The 12,990-nt window shown below is 35.7% G+C and overlaps 1 protein-coding gene and 2 long non-coding RNA genes across 4 annotated transcripts; 1 reads left to right on the top strand and 2 right to left on the bottom strand.

The window, feature by feature from the left end:
- Window positions 1-379: 379 nt before the first annotated feature.
- LOC110880293 (pollen receptor-like kinase 6) lies at window positions 380-2,693 on the top strand. The gene is made up of 2 exons (XM_022128869.2): window positions 380-1,748; window positions 1,820-2,693. Exons 1-2 carry the CDS (start codon window positions 422-424, stop codon window positions 2,386-2,388), a joined length of 1,896 nt encoding a protein of 631 aa, XP_021984561.2. The 5' UTR covers window positions 380-421; the 3' UTR covers window positions 2,389-2,693.
- A 1,594-nt stretch (window positions 2,694-4,287) lies between these two features.
- Window positions 4,288-6,377, bottom strand: LOC110880291. Of its 2 annotated transcripts, XR_002559339.2 has the most exons (4): window positions 5,866-6,377; window positions 5,365-5,453; window positions 5,155-5,286; window positions 4,288-4,457 (listed from the first exon to the last, which is right to left on the bottom strand). It is a non-coding gene; the product is annotated as an uncharacterized LOC110880291 (long non-coding RNA). The 2 variants fall into 2 exon arrangements; XR_002559338.2 differs by having other exon boundaries at window positions 4,288-5,286; window positions 5,866-6,374.
- A 2,901-nt stretch (window positions 6,378-9,278) lies between these two features.
- Window positions 9,279-12,395, bottom strand: LOC110875151. The gene is made up of 3 exons (XR_002556555.2): window positions 11,697-12,395; window positions 10,872-10,959; window positions 9,279-9,467 (listed from the first exon to the last, which is right to left on the bottom strand). It is a non-coding gene; the product is annotated as an uncharacterized LOC110875151 (long non-coding RNA).
- Window positions 12,396-12,990: the final 595 nt, after the last annotated feature.

Raw genomic sequence — 12,990 nt, 5'->3', positions numbered from 1 at the left:
ACGTAAGTCACTTTGTGTTGGAAATTCGTGTTCTTTTACGCTTTACCCGGTTTTGGTTTTCGTTTGATGCTACTTAGCATCGTTTTACATCCCCATCTCCTCAATGTTGGTAGCACGTTTTTATGCCCACTGGCCCGCAACGCGGGTAGCTTAAGACTAGTAAATAAATAATTACAGTTACTTTTGCTGACGTTGTGGACAGTTGTATTTAAATGACTGGGTTGGCTTAATATATCTGATAATAATAACGGTTTATAACCGACTTAGTAAAAAAAAAAAAGACATTGACTTCTTTTATTCTACACCGCAATTTTAGATGATAGTTACCATTGGCTATGAAAAAAGCCAAACGATCACCATTGAGATTCTTTTTCCCCATTTTTTGGTGTTTTTTTACTCTCCATTTTTGGATGTAAATTAAATGGCCTTTCTTGGTCAGCTCTGGCCTCCTTTTTCGTTGTGTATCTTGTTGATTATGATACCAATCATGGCAAGATCCGCCATGAACGACACTGAGGCTTTGCTTAGAATCAAACAATCTTTAAACAACCCCATTTCTCTTGATTCCTGGAAGCCCGGAACAAGACCTTGCGACGAAACCATCAGATGGGTCGGGCTTGTTTGTGGCAATGGGATCGTTACTACCCTTCGTTTAAAATCACTCAATTTATCAGGTGAAATAGACATTTTCGCCCTTTCACAATTGCAAGGCTTAAGGGTCATTAACATTGTAAACAATGCATTTTCTGGCCCTATCCCCGAATTCAATAAACTTGGAGCTTTGAAAGCTATTTACTTGTCAATGAACCAGTTTTCTGGTGAAATTCCTTCAGGTTACTTCGCCCAAATGGTGTCCTTAAAGAAAATATGGTTTGACAACAACAATTTCTCCGGTCCGATTCCTTCTTCCTTGGCTCAGCTCCCTCGTCTATTGGAATTGCATCTCAATGATAACAAGTTTTCGGGTCTAATTCCATTAATTGGACAGCCAACTTTGGAGTCACTTGACCTTTCAAATAATGATCTAACAGGGGACATTCCTTCTAGTTTATCAAGATTTGATGTGGCCTTATTTGATGGGAATCCCGGGCTTTGTGGGCCAAAACTTCGTAAGCTATGTGTCAACGTGAAGCAGACTCCTAAAGGACCTAAACCACCATCGAAGCCCCCGCCTCCCGAGTCTTTAAAGATAGCTTACATGCTCATGGCTCTCTCTGCTTTCATTCTTGTGGCAATGTTAATTGCAATCTACGTGTTGGTGCAAAAGAGGAAGAAAGAAGAAGCTGATCTGATGTGCTTAGAGAAGCGAACCAGTGATGGTTCGTTTGATTTGGATATATCTAGTGTTAGCCCAAAGGAAGATGACTACTTAACCCAAGAAAACATATCATCTCCTAAAAAGACCAAGGGTGGTGGTGGTGGTGGCGGTGGCGATCTTATGTTGTTGAACAAAGGCACCGTTGCATTTGGGTTGTCGGATTTAATGAAAGCCGGTGCAGAGGTTCTTGGGAATGGATCGTTAGGGTCTTCGTATAAAGCTAAGTTGTCAAACGATTTGGTTTTAGTGGTTAAAAGGTTGAAAGTGATAAATAAGATGAGTAAAGACGGATTCCAAGTCGAGATGAGTCGACTTGGAAGACTCGAGCACCCGAATGTGTTGGCACCACTCGCGTGTCATTTTCAGAAGAAAGAGAAACTCGCCATCTACGAGTACATTCCTAAAGGCAGTTTACTTTATTTGTTGCATGGTAAACTTACTAATTTATGTTAACTTAGAGACTACATTTTTTACTAATTAACAATAATGCAAATCTTTTAGGTGATCGAGGGGAGAGTCATGCGGAGCTTAATTGGGCGGCTCGATTAAAAATCATCAAAGGTGTGGCGCTGGGAATGGGTTACATCCACAGAGAACTATCGATGCTAGCGTTACCTCACGGAAATTTGAAATCGAGCAATGTCCTTCTTGGGCCTAATAACGACCCACTAGTAGTAGATTACGGTCTAATCAATATTATCGATGCTAGTCACGCAGCAAACGTGTTAACGGGGTACAAAGCCCCCGAAGCAGTACAGAATCATTCGATTTCACACAAATGTGACGTGTATAGTCTAGGAATCATAATTCTAGAAATTCTAACGGGCAAATTTCCATCTCAGTACCATAACAAAGGCCAAGGTGGGACAGATGTGGTAGAGTGGGTAAAATCTGCTATATCGGAGCAAAGAGAGGTGGAGTTGTTGGATCCAGAGATCACGGGGCACACGACTTCATTAGGCGAAATGCAAAGGTTATTGCAGATCGGCGCAGAATGTACCCAGAGCGATCCAGATGACCGGATAGACATTAGAGAGGCAATTAGAAGAATAGAAGAGATTAGGATTTAATCAGGGATCACATAGAGTCAGACGGTGCGCCAACCGGAAGATGGATCTATCGAACCGCAGCTGAAAACAAGGAGTTTTCAGAGGGATATGGACCGAAGAAGAACAGAAGAAGAAGAAGAAGCAAAGAGGTGTCCACAGGGAGGGACAGTTTGTAAGAGTTGTTTATTAATAACCAAACAGGTTTAATTATCAATCCCAAATATCCCTAAAACGGCATCTTCTTGTCGGCCCAACTCACCATCTCATTGCTTCATGGAAACCAACAATGAGATGATGCACATTAATAAATTGTTGGTTTTTTGTTCTTTCAGGTTTCATCTTCTTATTTATTTATTTATACTACTTTTCAGTAACTAGTTCAAAGTTACCTAAATAAACAACGTATCATGTCCTAACATCAACTGAAACTATTAGCATGTAGGCAGATCTAACCAAATGGCCAATATAAGTGGTTATAGTATAACTATAAATTGCTCACCTGACCCCATTTGGGTCTGATATGTCGGATGTAAACAAACTAGTGGATGTTGTTGCTTTGCATTCTAACCGGACTTAGGTATTGGTGCCGCTCCCACGGACGCCAACATTATTGGTTGTTGTTGGAAATCAGGCCCTTAACTGAAACACGATTTGAACAAACTTGTTCGACTCTTTTATTATTTATTAATGAGAGCACACAAATACAATAACCTAACCATCTATTTATACTAAACTTGTTCTAGTCCTAACCCGACTCAAACTCTATTTAATTAAATAAACTAACCAACTAGATAACCCTATCTAATTCAAACTAGCAATTATCTCTAAAATAATTCACCAAGAATTATCTATAATCCTTTTTTTTATCGTTATCTCCCAATTCCAAGATTAACCTCTTCAATTGTAAGTGGGTATACATGATTAAGCGTGATCCTCATGGAATTGTTAGTTGATAGAAAGCTTGACTTGTTGCTAAGGGCTTTTATCAGATGACGGTGATTGATTACACCGAGACGTTTAGCCTTGTGGTTAAACCTACTACTATTCGGCCTAGTGTAGTTAATGAACCTAACGTTCAGTACTTGAACTGTTCGTGAACCATTCATAGAAGTTCGTATATTAATTTGTTTAATACATTAAACAAACATGAACAACTTTTGTCCATTTATTTAAATGAAGAAAAATGAACATATGTCACATTCATTCATTTTAGTTGATGTTGAAGTTTACTTTTAATTGGTGTTTGCTTAGTTATGTTCGTGAAACGTTTACATATATTATTAAAAAACATGAACAAAAAACGTCATTCATTTAATTGTTCTTATTCTATCGTCTGTTTAGAAAAAGTAAATGAACAAACAAGCACATGCCCAGTTCTTATTCCACCAATTCGTTTACAGTATAATCTTTTTTTTTTCCTCATATGGGATCTACGACATGTTGATGTCAACAATGTCTTTCTTCATGGTTACATATCCTAGACTGCGTACACGTGGCGACATCTAGGCTTTGTTGACTTAACCGACCACACCAATTGTGTTTATGGCAAATAGGGATGCCGATGGGCCGAGGTCATATCGGGTATTGGTAATCCTAGTAACATACCTGACCCAAAATTCATCGGGTAGTCACCCATCGGGTATTAGACATTTCCCCAGGGGTTTTCTCGTTACTCCGTTAGTTTGTTAAACAAGTACATTTCCTTTTTTTACAATTATAAATATTGTATAAATTTTTAATTATATTATAACTATTACAAACTAGGTTTTTACCAGTCCGCGCGTTGCGGCGGAAAACCCTATGTACAAAAAGCAATAAACAAAACATTACCCGATAGTGTTTGGTCTTAAACGAAATGTGCAAAAGATGTAACGTGTCTTTAGGATCAAGTCGTAGGAGATGCAAAATCAACATTGAGTAAATGAAAATCTATTAAAACTTATATTGTAAATCACTTTACTCTCCTTTTTGGTTATATATCTAAATTATTAATAAAAATAGACATATAAAAGCAAGAGCTAAAAATACAAACAATTGACCTGCCTAAAGCTTGGTTGTATTAGTCCTTGTGATTGAACTTTTGCACCTTCCTGCATAAACAATTTTAGAGCTGTGAATTCCATCTATTCAGTGAGTTGAACCCGTACACACCTACGTCTAGGGCCGTGATCGGCAACACACCTGGTGAACCCATAAAAGACAAAGCCCAATATATGCCAAATTGTTGGGATTCCAAGAATGACATCATCCAACCACTACACTTTCTAAATATGTAGTAATATTATGAAGGTTCAAAGATGGTTTCTGATTAGAGTAGATGATTTTGGTAAGGTTTGAAGCGGGTGCAGTCGATTGGGTTGGCTTATAATGTTTTTAAGTGTTCTATAGATAATCAATGCACCAAAAATTGTTAAAAAAACTTAATTACTTCATAATAATCAAGTTTTACCATTATTAAAGACACACTATCAGTGCCTTTCAACATGTCGTACCATAAGGCCCATAAAAAGGTTTCTTTACGCTATTTTTAAAACATCATCCGTTTGACCCGTTAGAGATGAAACATGATCCGAATGAATGAGGCTGCAGATAACATAATTGCCTTGGCAATTTCACAAATCGAGTTGCATTCACTTTCTTCATAGATTAATAAGTAATAAAAAAAACCTAAACAAAACAGAAATACTCATAGCAAAAAAAAAAAAAAAAAAAAAAAAAATTCAAAGTCAGATTGCTTATATTCTTGTTAGTAAAGAACCCTTTCTAATAGTAGAGATATTGGTGTACCTATGTTAATAGCTCCAAGCATTGGAGTGAGCCTGCAACTACAACTAAGAACAAAGAAGTAATGCCATCATCATGAGGTATTAGCATTGGAGATATGCCCTTGCCTTGCAACATTAATAAGAGCAATCTCACCTAATATGTATTTCAATAATTGTAAAAATTTAGTATATCGTAATAAAATTGACAAACAAAAAATCATCATCTTTATACCTCACATCAAGATCCTCGTGTATTTGCATCCTTACTATTTGCCGCAGTTTGTCACAGCCCTTTGCCAACATCCAAGTGTGAAACTACACCTATCAATTTCGCCATAACCGTACAATTAGATTGACACATCGAGCAATAATGATAATTTTCACAATTTCATGGAACGATTGATTTTGATTAATATGAAAATTAAAAACCAAATCGTCGTCTTGGAGGCTCAGAATTGCTAAATCCTTGTGGTTGCAGACAATACTATTTAATACCATTTGGTATGTGAAATCAGGAATCACATTCACATTGCCCTAACGAATGCCACGCCCAAGAAACCAATTTGGCATTTTTTTTGCATCATCACGGCCTACCAAGAGCAGCACCAATCCACAGTCCTTAATTGAGTTTTAAACTTATATTGGCCTACCAAGAACATCTGACTCGTTGGGTTAAGGTTCATGAACAACCGATCTAACCAAATAGAAAACATGCAAGAGAAAAAGGGCTTACCGGAAAGTTGCCAGAACTTGATCGGAACCATAGGCGCTTGATCGCCATCACTGGCGAAGCTATGCAAACCTCCGATCTAACATCCCTCGTGGTTCTCCGCTCATGTACCGTCACGAAACCTGCTCGCCGCCACCAATGGCCACCGTAAAACCTAATCCACATCTTGAACGACCGCTACCAAATTCATCAAAGATGTTGCCGTCAATGTTGAGTACCAGTGACGCCAGCGTGTGAGCTGTAACGCCGTTGGACCCAATTACCGCCCCTCGGATGCACAAACCACCACCACCTCTGGCTTCCATGCCATTAGACTATGAAATGGAACCGGCTCATGCGTGAGAATGACGGTACGAAACCACCGTGACCGGCCCCTTGCTTTCCACCGTCTCTCTCTGCTGGAAGAAGTGTCACGTACTGGGGAAACAAAGATAAAGAGAATGACTGGCAAATGGAGGTTTGTGAAACTTGGAAACCGGTACTGTTTCTAAGACCCAACGTCAATTGTTATATTGTATAATGTATAATGTATAATGATAATGATAATGATAATGATAATATAATATAATATAATACAATACAATACAATACAATACAATACAATACAATACAATACAATACAATACAATATAATATAATATAATATAATATAATATAATATAATATAATATAATATAATATAATATAATATAATATAATATAATATAATATAATATAATATAATATAATATAATATAATATAGTATAGTATAGTATAGTATAGTATAGTATAGTATAGTATAGTATAGTATAGTATAGTATAGTATAGTATAGTATAGTATAGTATAGTATAGTATAGTATAGTATAGTATAGTATAGTATAGTATAGTATAGTATAATATAATATAATATAATATAATAGGGTAGTTGTCTAAAATGTAAGAAGGGTAAGAAGTGTTTTAAACCATTGGATATTTGATCTAATGGTTGAGATCAATAGGGTATAAAATGTAAATTGTGTTTTAATTAGAAGGACCTTATGTAAAAATTGAAGGGCAATAGTGACTTTTCCAACATTTCAAATATGGTAACCGTTTCAAAACCACCCATCAAACTCCTAAAGATCAGCGAATTATATGTAACCGCCATCAATCTCCAAAAAAAAATCAGCGAATTTCTTCATACTTTAAAACATTCCCAGATTTTTAAAACGTAATCGCAGATTCAAGTCATGGTGTTTTATCTGGAGACATTGTTGATGGCGTGGTGTTTTATCTGGAGACATTGTTCATGGCGTAGTGTTTTATAAATACAAAACATTCCCAGATTTTAAAACACCAAGACTAGGATTCAAGTCATGGTGTTTTATCTGGAGACCTTGTTCATAGTGTGGTCTTTTAAACATCTATGATTCAAGTCATGGTGTTTTATCAGGAGACATTATTCATGGCGTGGTGTTTTATCTGGAGACATTGTTCATAGCGTGGTGTTTTATCTGGAGACATTGTTCATGGTGTGGTGTTTTATCTGGAGACACTATTCATGCCGTGGTGTTTTATCTGGAGACATTGTTCATGGCGTGGTGTTTTGTCTCCAGATGTTTAAAACACTATGCCATGAACAATGTCACCAGATAAAACACCACGCCATGATTCAAGTCATGGTGTTTTATCTGGAATCCCCAGCAACCTTCTATGAATATAACACCATACAACTTAATAGAACACCAGAATAAAACACTATGATACACATTAACCTGCATCGCTGGGCTCCATTGAAATTGATATAAAACACCAGAATCGAAAAAAGGCGCAGACGTTAAACAACTGGAATGGGGATATCGATTTGATAATCCTTTATGTATTTATAATTAATGATGATTGAAAGATACGTATAACACAATCGTATTGTATCTTGCAGGAAATTACAAAATTCGTTCAAATCCCTAAACAATCTCATGGACGGTTATTTTTGGATCAGTTATGTTGAATTTGAATTAAATGACAAAAATGTACAATTACAAAACTACCCTTTTGAATTAATTAAGAGGATGGACACTTGTCATTCCAGGAATATTTCTTACACTTCTTACAAATTAAGCACTTTGTACAGGATCCTAAACCTAATATAATATAATATAATATAATATAATATAATATAATATAATATAATATAATATAATATAATATAATATAATATAATATAATATAATATAATATAATATAATATAATATAATATAATATAATATAATATAATATAATATAATATAATATAATATAATAATATAATAATAATATAATATAATATAATAATAAATACATACGTATAAGATTATCATCAAATACATAATATCATTATAATTTTTATATAACTTTATGTATATTCTCGTAACATAAAAAATATAAATAATATTATAAAAAACATATTCTAAAAAAATACTTTTACATAACAAACCTACTAGTAAAGCAGTAATAGAGACAAGGGTTAACAGAATAAAAAAATCGTCTATATGTTTGGGCAAACAGGTATGCGGCTTCGGGTAATTGGGCTGGGTATCACACTATCACCTAATCCCATACCCGTCCTCTTGTGAATATTTATAAAATTAATCCCTTAAACGGTCCCAAACCCGTCGAGCTTCGGGTATACTTGTCCTGAATGTTTATGGTTTCAGCTATGCCCAATGGGTTTGGGTTTTTTGGCCCTTCCTAATGGCAAAAGGCTTTTTATAGCATCAAGCATGCACCTGGAAGTTGGTTTTTCATTTTGTCTTCTACAATTATTAGTTTTGGACTTTTTTCAATGTGTTTATTATGCCTCTCTATTTGTTTATAGCCGAGACTCGATTTTCTACTATGTCTTGATATATGAGGACAAAATCGTTATTACTTGGAGCTCATCAGGCATTGTTACGGATTTGATTGAACGCTTACACTCACGGATTGTTGGAACTTTTGAGGCCATTGTTTACCACAACTTGATATATGAGGGGCTGAAAGTGTCAAGATTAGAAGACTGTAAACCAAGACTTAGTTGATCAGGCAATAGTCACTAGCGACACTCTCAATGTCGCCAGGTATTTGATCACTGTATAGTGTTCGGGTTATCCTGATGACATCTTAGTGTTGCAGGTGGATCTACGATCGAAGATTAGATCTGGGACACTTAAAAGAAGACATGAGTGTCGCCGGGAACACTAATCGAGCGTCTCCAAGAGACACTAACACAATGTTGCCGACGCCATGATTGTTCAAATGTTTCCGAGTCAAAGACGAGCATTACGAAGTCGATAAGTTAGAGAAGATCGGGCAAAGGTTTGACACGATATCAACATGGTTTATTCGATCGAGGGATTAAGATGTGTATTCGAGTTTTGAAAGAATGTGACGTTGTGTAACACCCTAGTTATTTTATATGTAAATACCACAATTATATGTGTAGTTAAGACCACACATATTATATAAATGCGGGTTTATTCAAAACTTTTACAAATTATAAATTATTCTACATAACGTGATCGAAGTTCGTTGTTTAAAATTCACAACGTGGCGAAGTGCGGAAGCATGTAACTGTATCGTGTTCGGTTCTTCGTTGAGCTTGATCGTCTTCCGGCTTCCACAAGTACCTACATTTCATAAAAACATGAAATGCTTTAGTCATAGGGGATTTAAAACGTATCTAAACAAGTCCGGGAAACAAAACTGATCAAAATACATTTTGTACAGGGTCCACCGTAAATTACGGTGGACACCGTAATTTACGGTAGTCCTTGTTTTGATTTGTTTCCATCGTAATTCAGGAGTGTTTCACCGTAAACCATTTCAGGTCCACCGTAAATTACGGTGGCACCGTAATTTACGGTGGCACCTGCATCCCACCTTTCCATTTTGCCGTAATTTGACACGAAATTTTTCGTATCTTTCAAACCGCTTATCCGTTTGACCTACCGTTTCTTCCCACATGTTTGTAATTTAATTCTCCATTATATGGAGTTAAGATCTGACATCCGGATTAAATAAAATTGAGACTTTTAAGCCTTCGGCTTATTATCTTTTCAACAATTTTCGACCCGACTATGTGATTATCAAACAAACATGTTTGTTTGACCACCATTCATCATGAACCCTTAAATTCTAATATTGTCAATCGTGTTAAGTACTGAACACGGGTTTCTACACAATTAATTACCCGTTTTCGTTTAAAATCTTATTTTGACCCGTTAAGGGTATTTACGACCATTTTAGCACGGACGGTGCTCATTTCTCATGTACCTCATAGTTCCACCAATTTGTTATTAGCTAGTCTTCCACCACAACTATGAATGTGGTGGATTTAACAAAATGGACTATTTATTTCGAGTTTAATTCTACGGATGTGTTATTTTTGCGGCAACACACAATTTAAGCATTTAACTCTTGAAAGTTTATGTCTACAACTTTCATGCGCGTCTAAAGGTTACAAGATCGTAAGATAAGTTCCTAAACAGCCTTTATAAGTTGTTTGCTCAATTTACCCTTCAAGGGCATTTTAGTCGACATTAGCCCCTCATTTACTACGAGGGGCTTTCATTACTTATTTGACCAAGTTTGTATGTTAACTATAATCGTATGCATACGTACCTGGCTAGGGTCAACATATAGACCCAATTTATACCTTGCTTTTATCATCACACTTAACGTGGGCGAAATTAACTGAATCGCTAATCGCTCCTGTTAACACAAGACTTGACAATCGCATTAGTCGATATTGTCAAATAGTGTTATCACCACCATTTGACCCGTTCGGCCTATATACCCAACGTTGCCTATTAAATCAAAACATGGTTTTTGACTTCTAATTCATACATCCATCCCGTCCCGGATTTCATTACCAAATCCCCTTTTTGCCATAAACATGGTTTTTAATCATCTTTATATGTTCCGACTCGTATCAATCACGTCGGAAATCCATATTTTCAACATTAGCATTATTGCATCTATAACGTATAGAATGAACAAGTAATCTACACAATTATGTAAGTTTCACTTACATTGCATCCGAGCTACGCCTTTCTTCCATGCTTGCCTTGTTTGACCCGCTTTCACTCCAAGCTTCCACCTAGCTTGTGACGCGTCAAACTATCATCATCGTTTTCAAGGTGGTTAGTTTAATCATACTCTAATACGATTATTCCACCTTATGCATTTCATATCAAAATTGCTATTTATCGTATTATAGGTCAGTTTGACCTTTTTAATAGTCAAATGCCCATTAATATACTAATTTGCATTTTCGAGTTGTCAACTAGTTTTAGCACTCATTAACTACTCGGTAGGCGTTATCTTTAGACCTCCGTTTTAGCCAAAGTTCTAATCGCGTTTAACACATTTAGAACTCTCTTTAATCACTTTTTGCATAATAGTCGAAACATCACAACTAGGTGTTTTAACTACAAAATTCTAGTTTCGAGCCTTCTTTGAGGCATTTCAACGAACACCTTAAGGGCAGAATTTTACATGTTTATTTATCATGTCTCTAGCCTATCTCTTACCCCAAATTTCACATAAATCAACCATCTTACAAAGTGGTTAACTTCTATAATTTCTGAATTCACTTCAAAATCGTCAATTTACACTAGATCAACAATCTATTTCCTAGTGTTCATCATGTTAACATAAAACCCACTTATCACAATATAGGGTAATTACCAATTCCCTAGTTTTGACAACAATTCATCAATTTTTCTACTAGGGTTTGTTTCTACACCAAGATATAATCACAATAACACTCATAGATTCAAGATTCATTCCAGAATTTCGATTATGATTGTTCATCATAATCTCAAGGTATCACCAAATCATATATTTCAACATACCTTGTAATCCCCATGATTAGGTGATCACGAATTTGTGTTCATGCAGTGATTTGGCTCTTGATTTGGGCTTCAATTTGATCAAGTTGTGGAAGTTAGGGTTTGAGCTCCCTGAGCTTTCTCCTGGTCGACCTCACACACGCACACACTAGGTGTGGTGTGTTTTTATTTTTGTTTTTAGTAAATAAACCTTATTTCCAATTATCCAACTTTGGTCCTTCATGTTTCGTTAGTTATTAAGTTGATTATAACCTACTTATTTACAATCCATATTCCCTTTTATTAACCGGGTCAAGCATTCCTAGTTAGCTTAGCGGGTTCGGGAATATTTATGACTAAGTTTAATTTAAGTCCCGTTAACTCGGGCCTTCTAAGCTTTTATTTCCTAAAAGCTTTTATTGACTTTTTGTTTAATATTAGGATTAATTATTTAAATCCTAATATTTACCGGTTAAATTTTACCACTAACGGTATTTTACCCACTCTTTTGTATTAACGAGGTTTAATTACTAAACCCGTTTTCGGGGTGTTACAAGTCTACCCCCCTTAAAGAGGTTTCGTCCTCGAAACCTTTTCTTACATAGTTCATTGAGTTCTAAACTCAATGCGTTTTGACTTGAGTAATTTCTTAAGCATTACTCATACTCTAACCAATTGTTAGTATTACCAGAAAAATTATGGTAATGTCTTTCTGGTTACAGAACCTCTACGTACCTGATACGACAGAATGTGACTTGAAATAACGTAATTCCGTTATTTTTACTTGTTTAGTTAACTTAGCGATTTCCATCGCTTTTAGATATTATCGAACTCTTGGTGAATCCGTTACCTTGACCCGTTTAAAGGTCTTTAGTGAAGTCTTTCACTTTTAGCAACAATTTCTTCTGTTTTCAGAATTCATTTATTCGGTTTAGTTATACCGAATCTACCGCTTACAAGCAACCAGATCACTTAAATGACCTTTACCGCTCGCTTGGTTATAATGTGATTCCACTTCACATTGCATTTCTTGACCGTGATCGTGTCACGCATGTTTAATTTATATCAACCTTTCATTTTCAAAAAGATCAGTTTTCGAATATATCGTCTTGCGCCTATCAGCGTCAAGACTTGAACCCTTTATGATTTCTATTCAAATTCCTGTCAGAATTTATATTTATAAAAATATTATTTCTTACTAAATCTGAATTTTAGTATAACGTTTTTCTCTTAACTATGTCAATTACTCATGTCAAGGAAATTGACAACCCCTAATTTATTGTTTTTCGTTCTCGTTTTACGCGAGGGATCGTAACAA

Source organism: Helianthus annuus, chromosome 9, assembly GCF_002127325.2.
Source record: "Helianthus annuus cultivar XRQ/B chromosome 9, HanXRQr2.0-SUNRISE, whole genome shotgun sequence".
In the NCBI taxonomy this organism is placed as follows: Eukaryota; Viridiplantae; Streptophyta; class Magnoliopsida; order Asterales; family Asteraceae; genus Helianthus; species Helianthus annuus.
The sequence above is the reverse complement of the archived record's forward strand: the minus strand, read 5'-3'. Positions and strand labels throughout refer to the sequence as shown.

What these genes read in the sequence shown, in the direction of transcription:
- LOC110880293 (XM_022128869.2), top strand. Translation starts at nt 422, where the DNA reads ATGGCCTTTCTTGGTCAGCTCTGGCCTCCTTTTTCGTTGTGTATCTTG. An exon ending in TTTACTTTATTTGTTGCATG is followed by an intron (nt 1,749 to 1,819) that starts GTAAACTTACTA and finishes CAAATCTTTTAG; the next exon opens with GTGATCGAGGGGAGAGTCAT.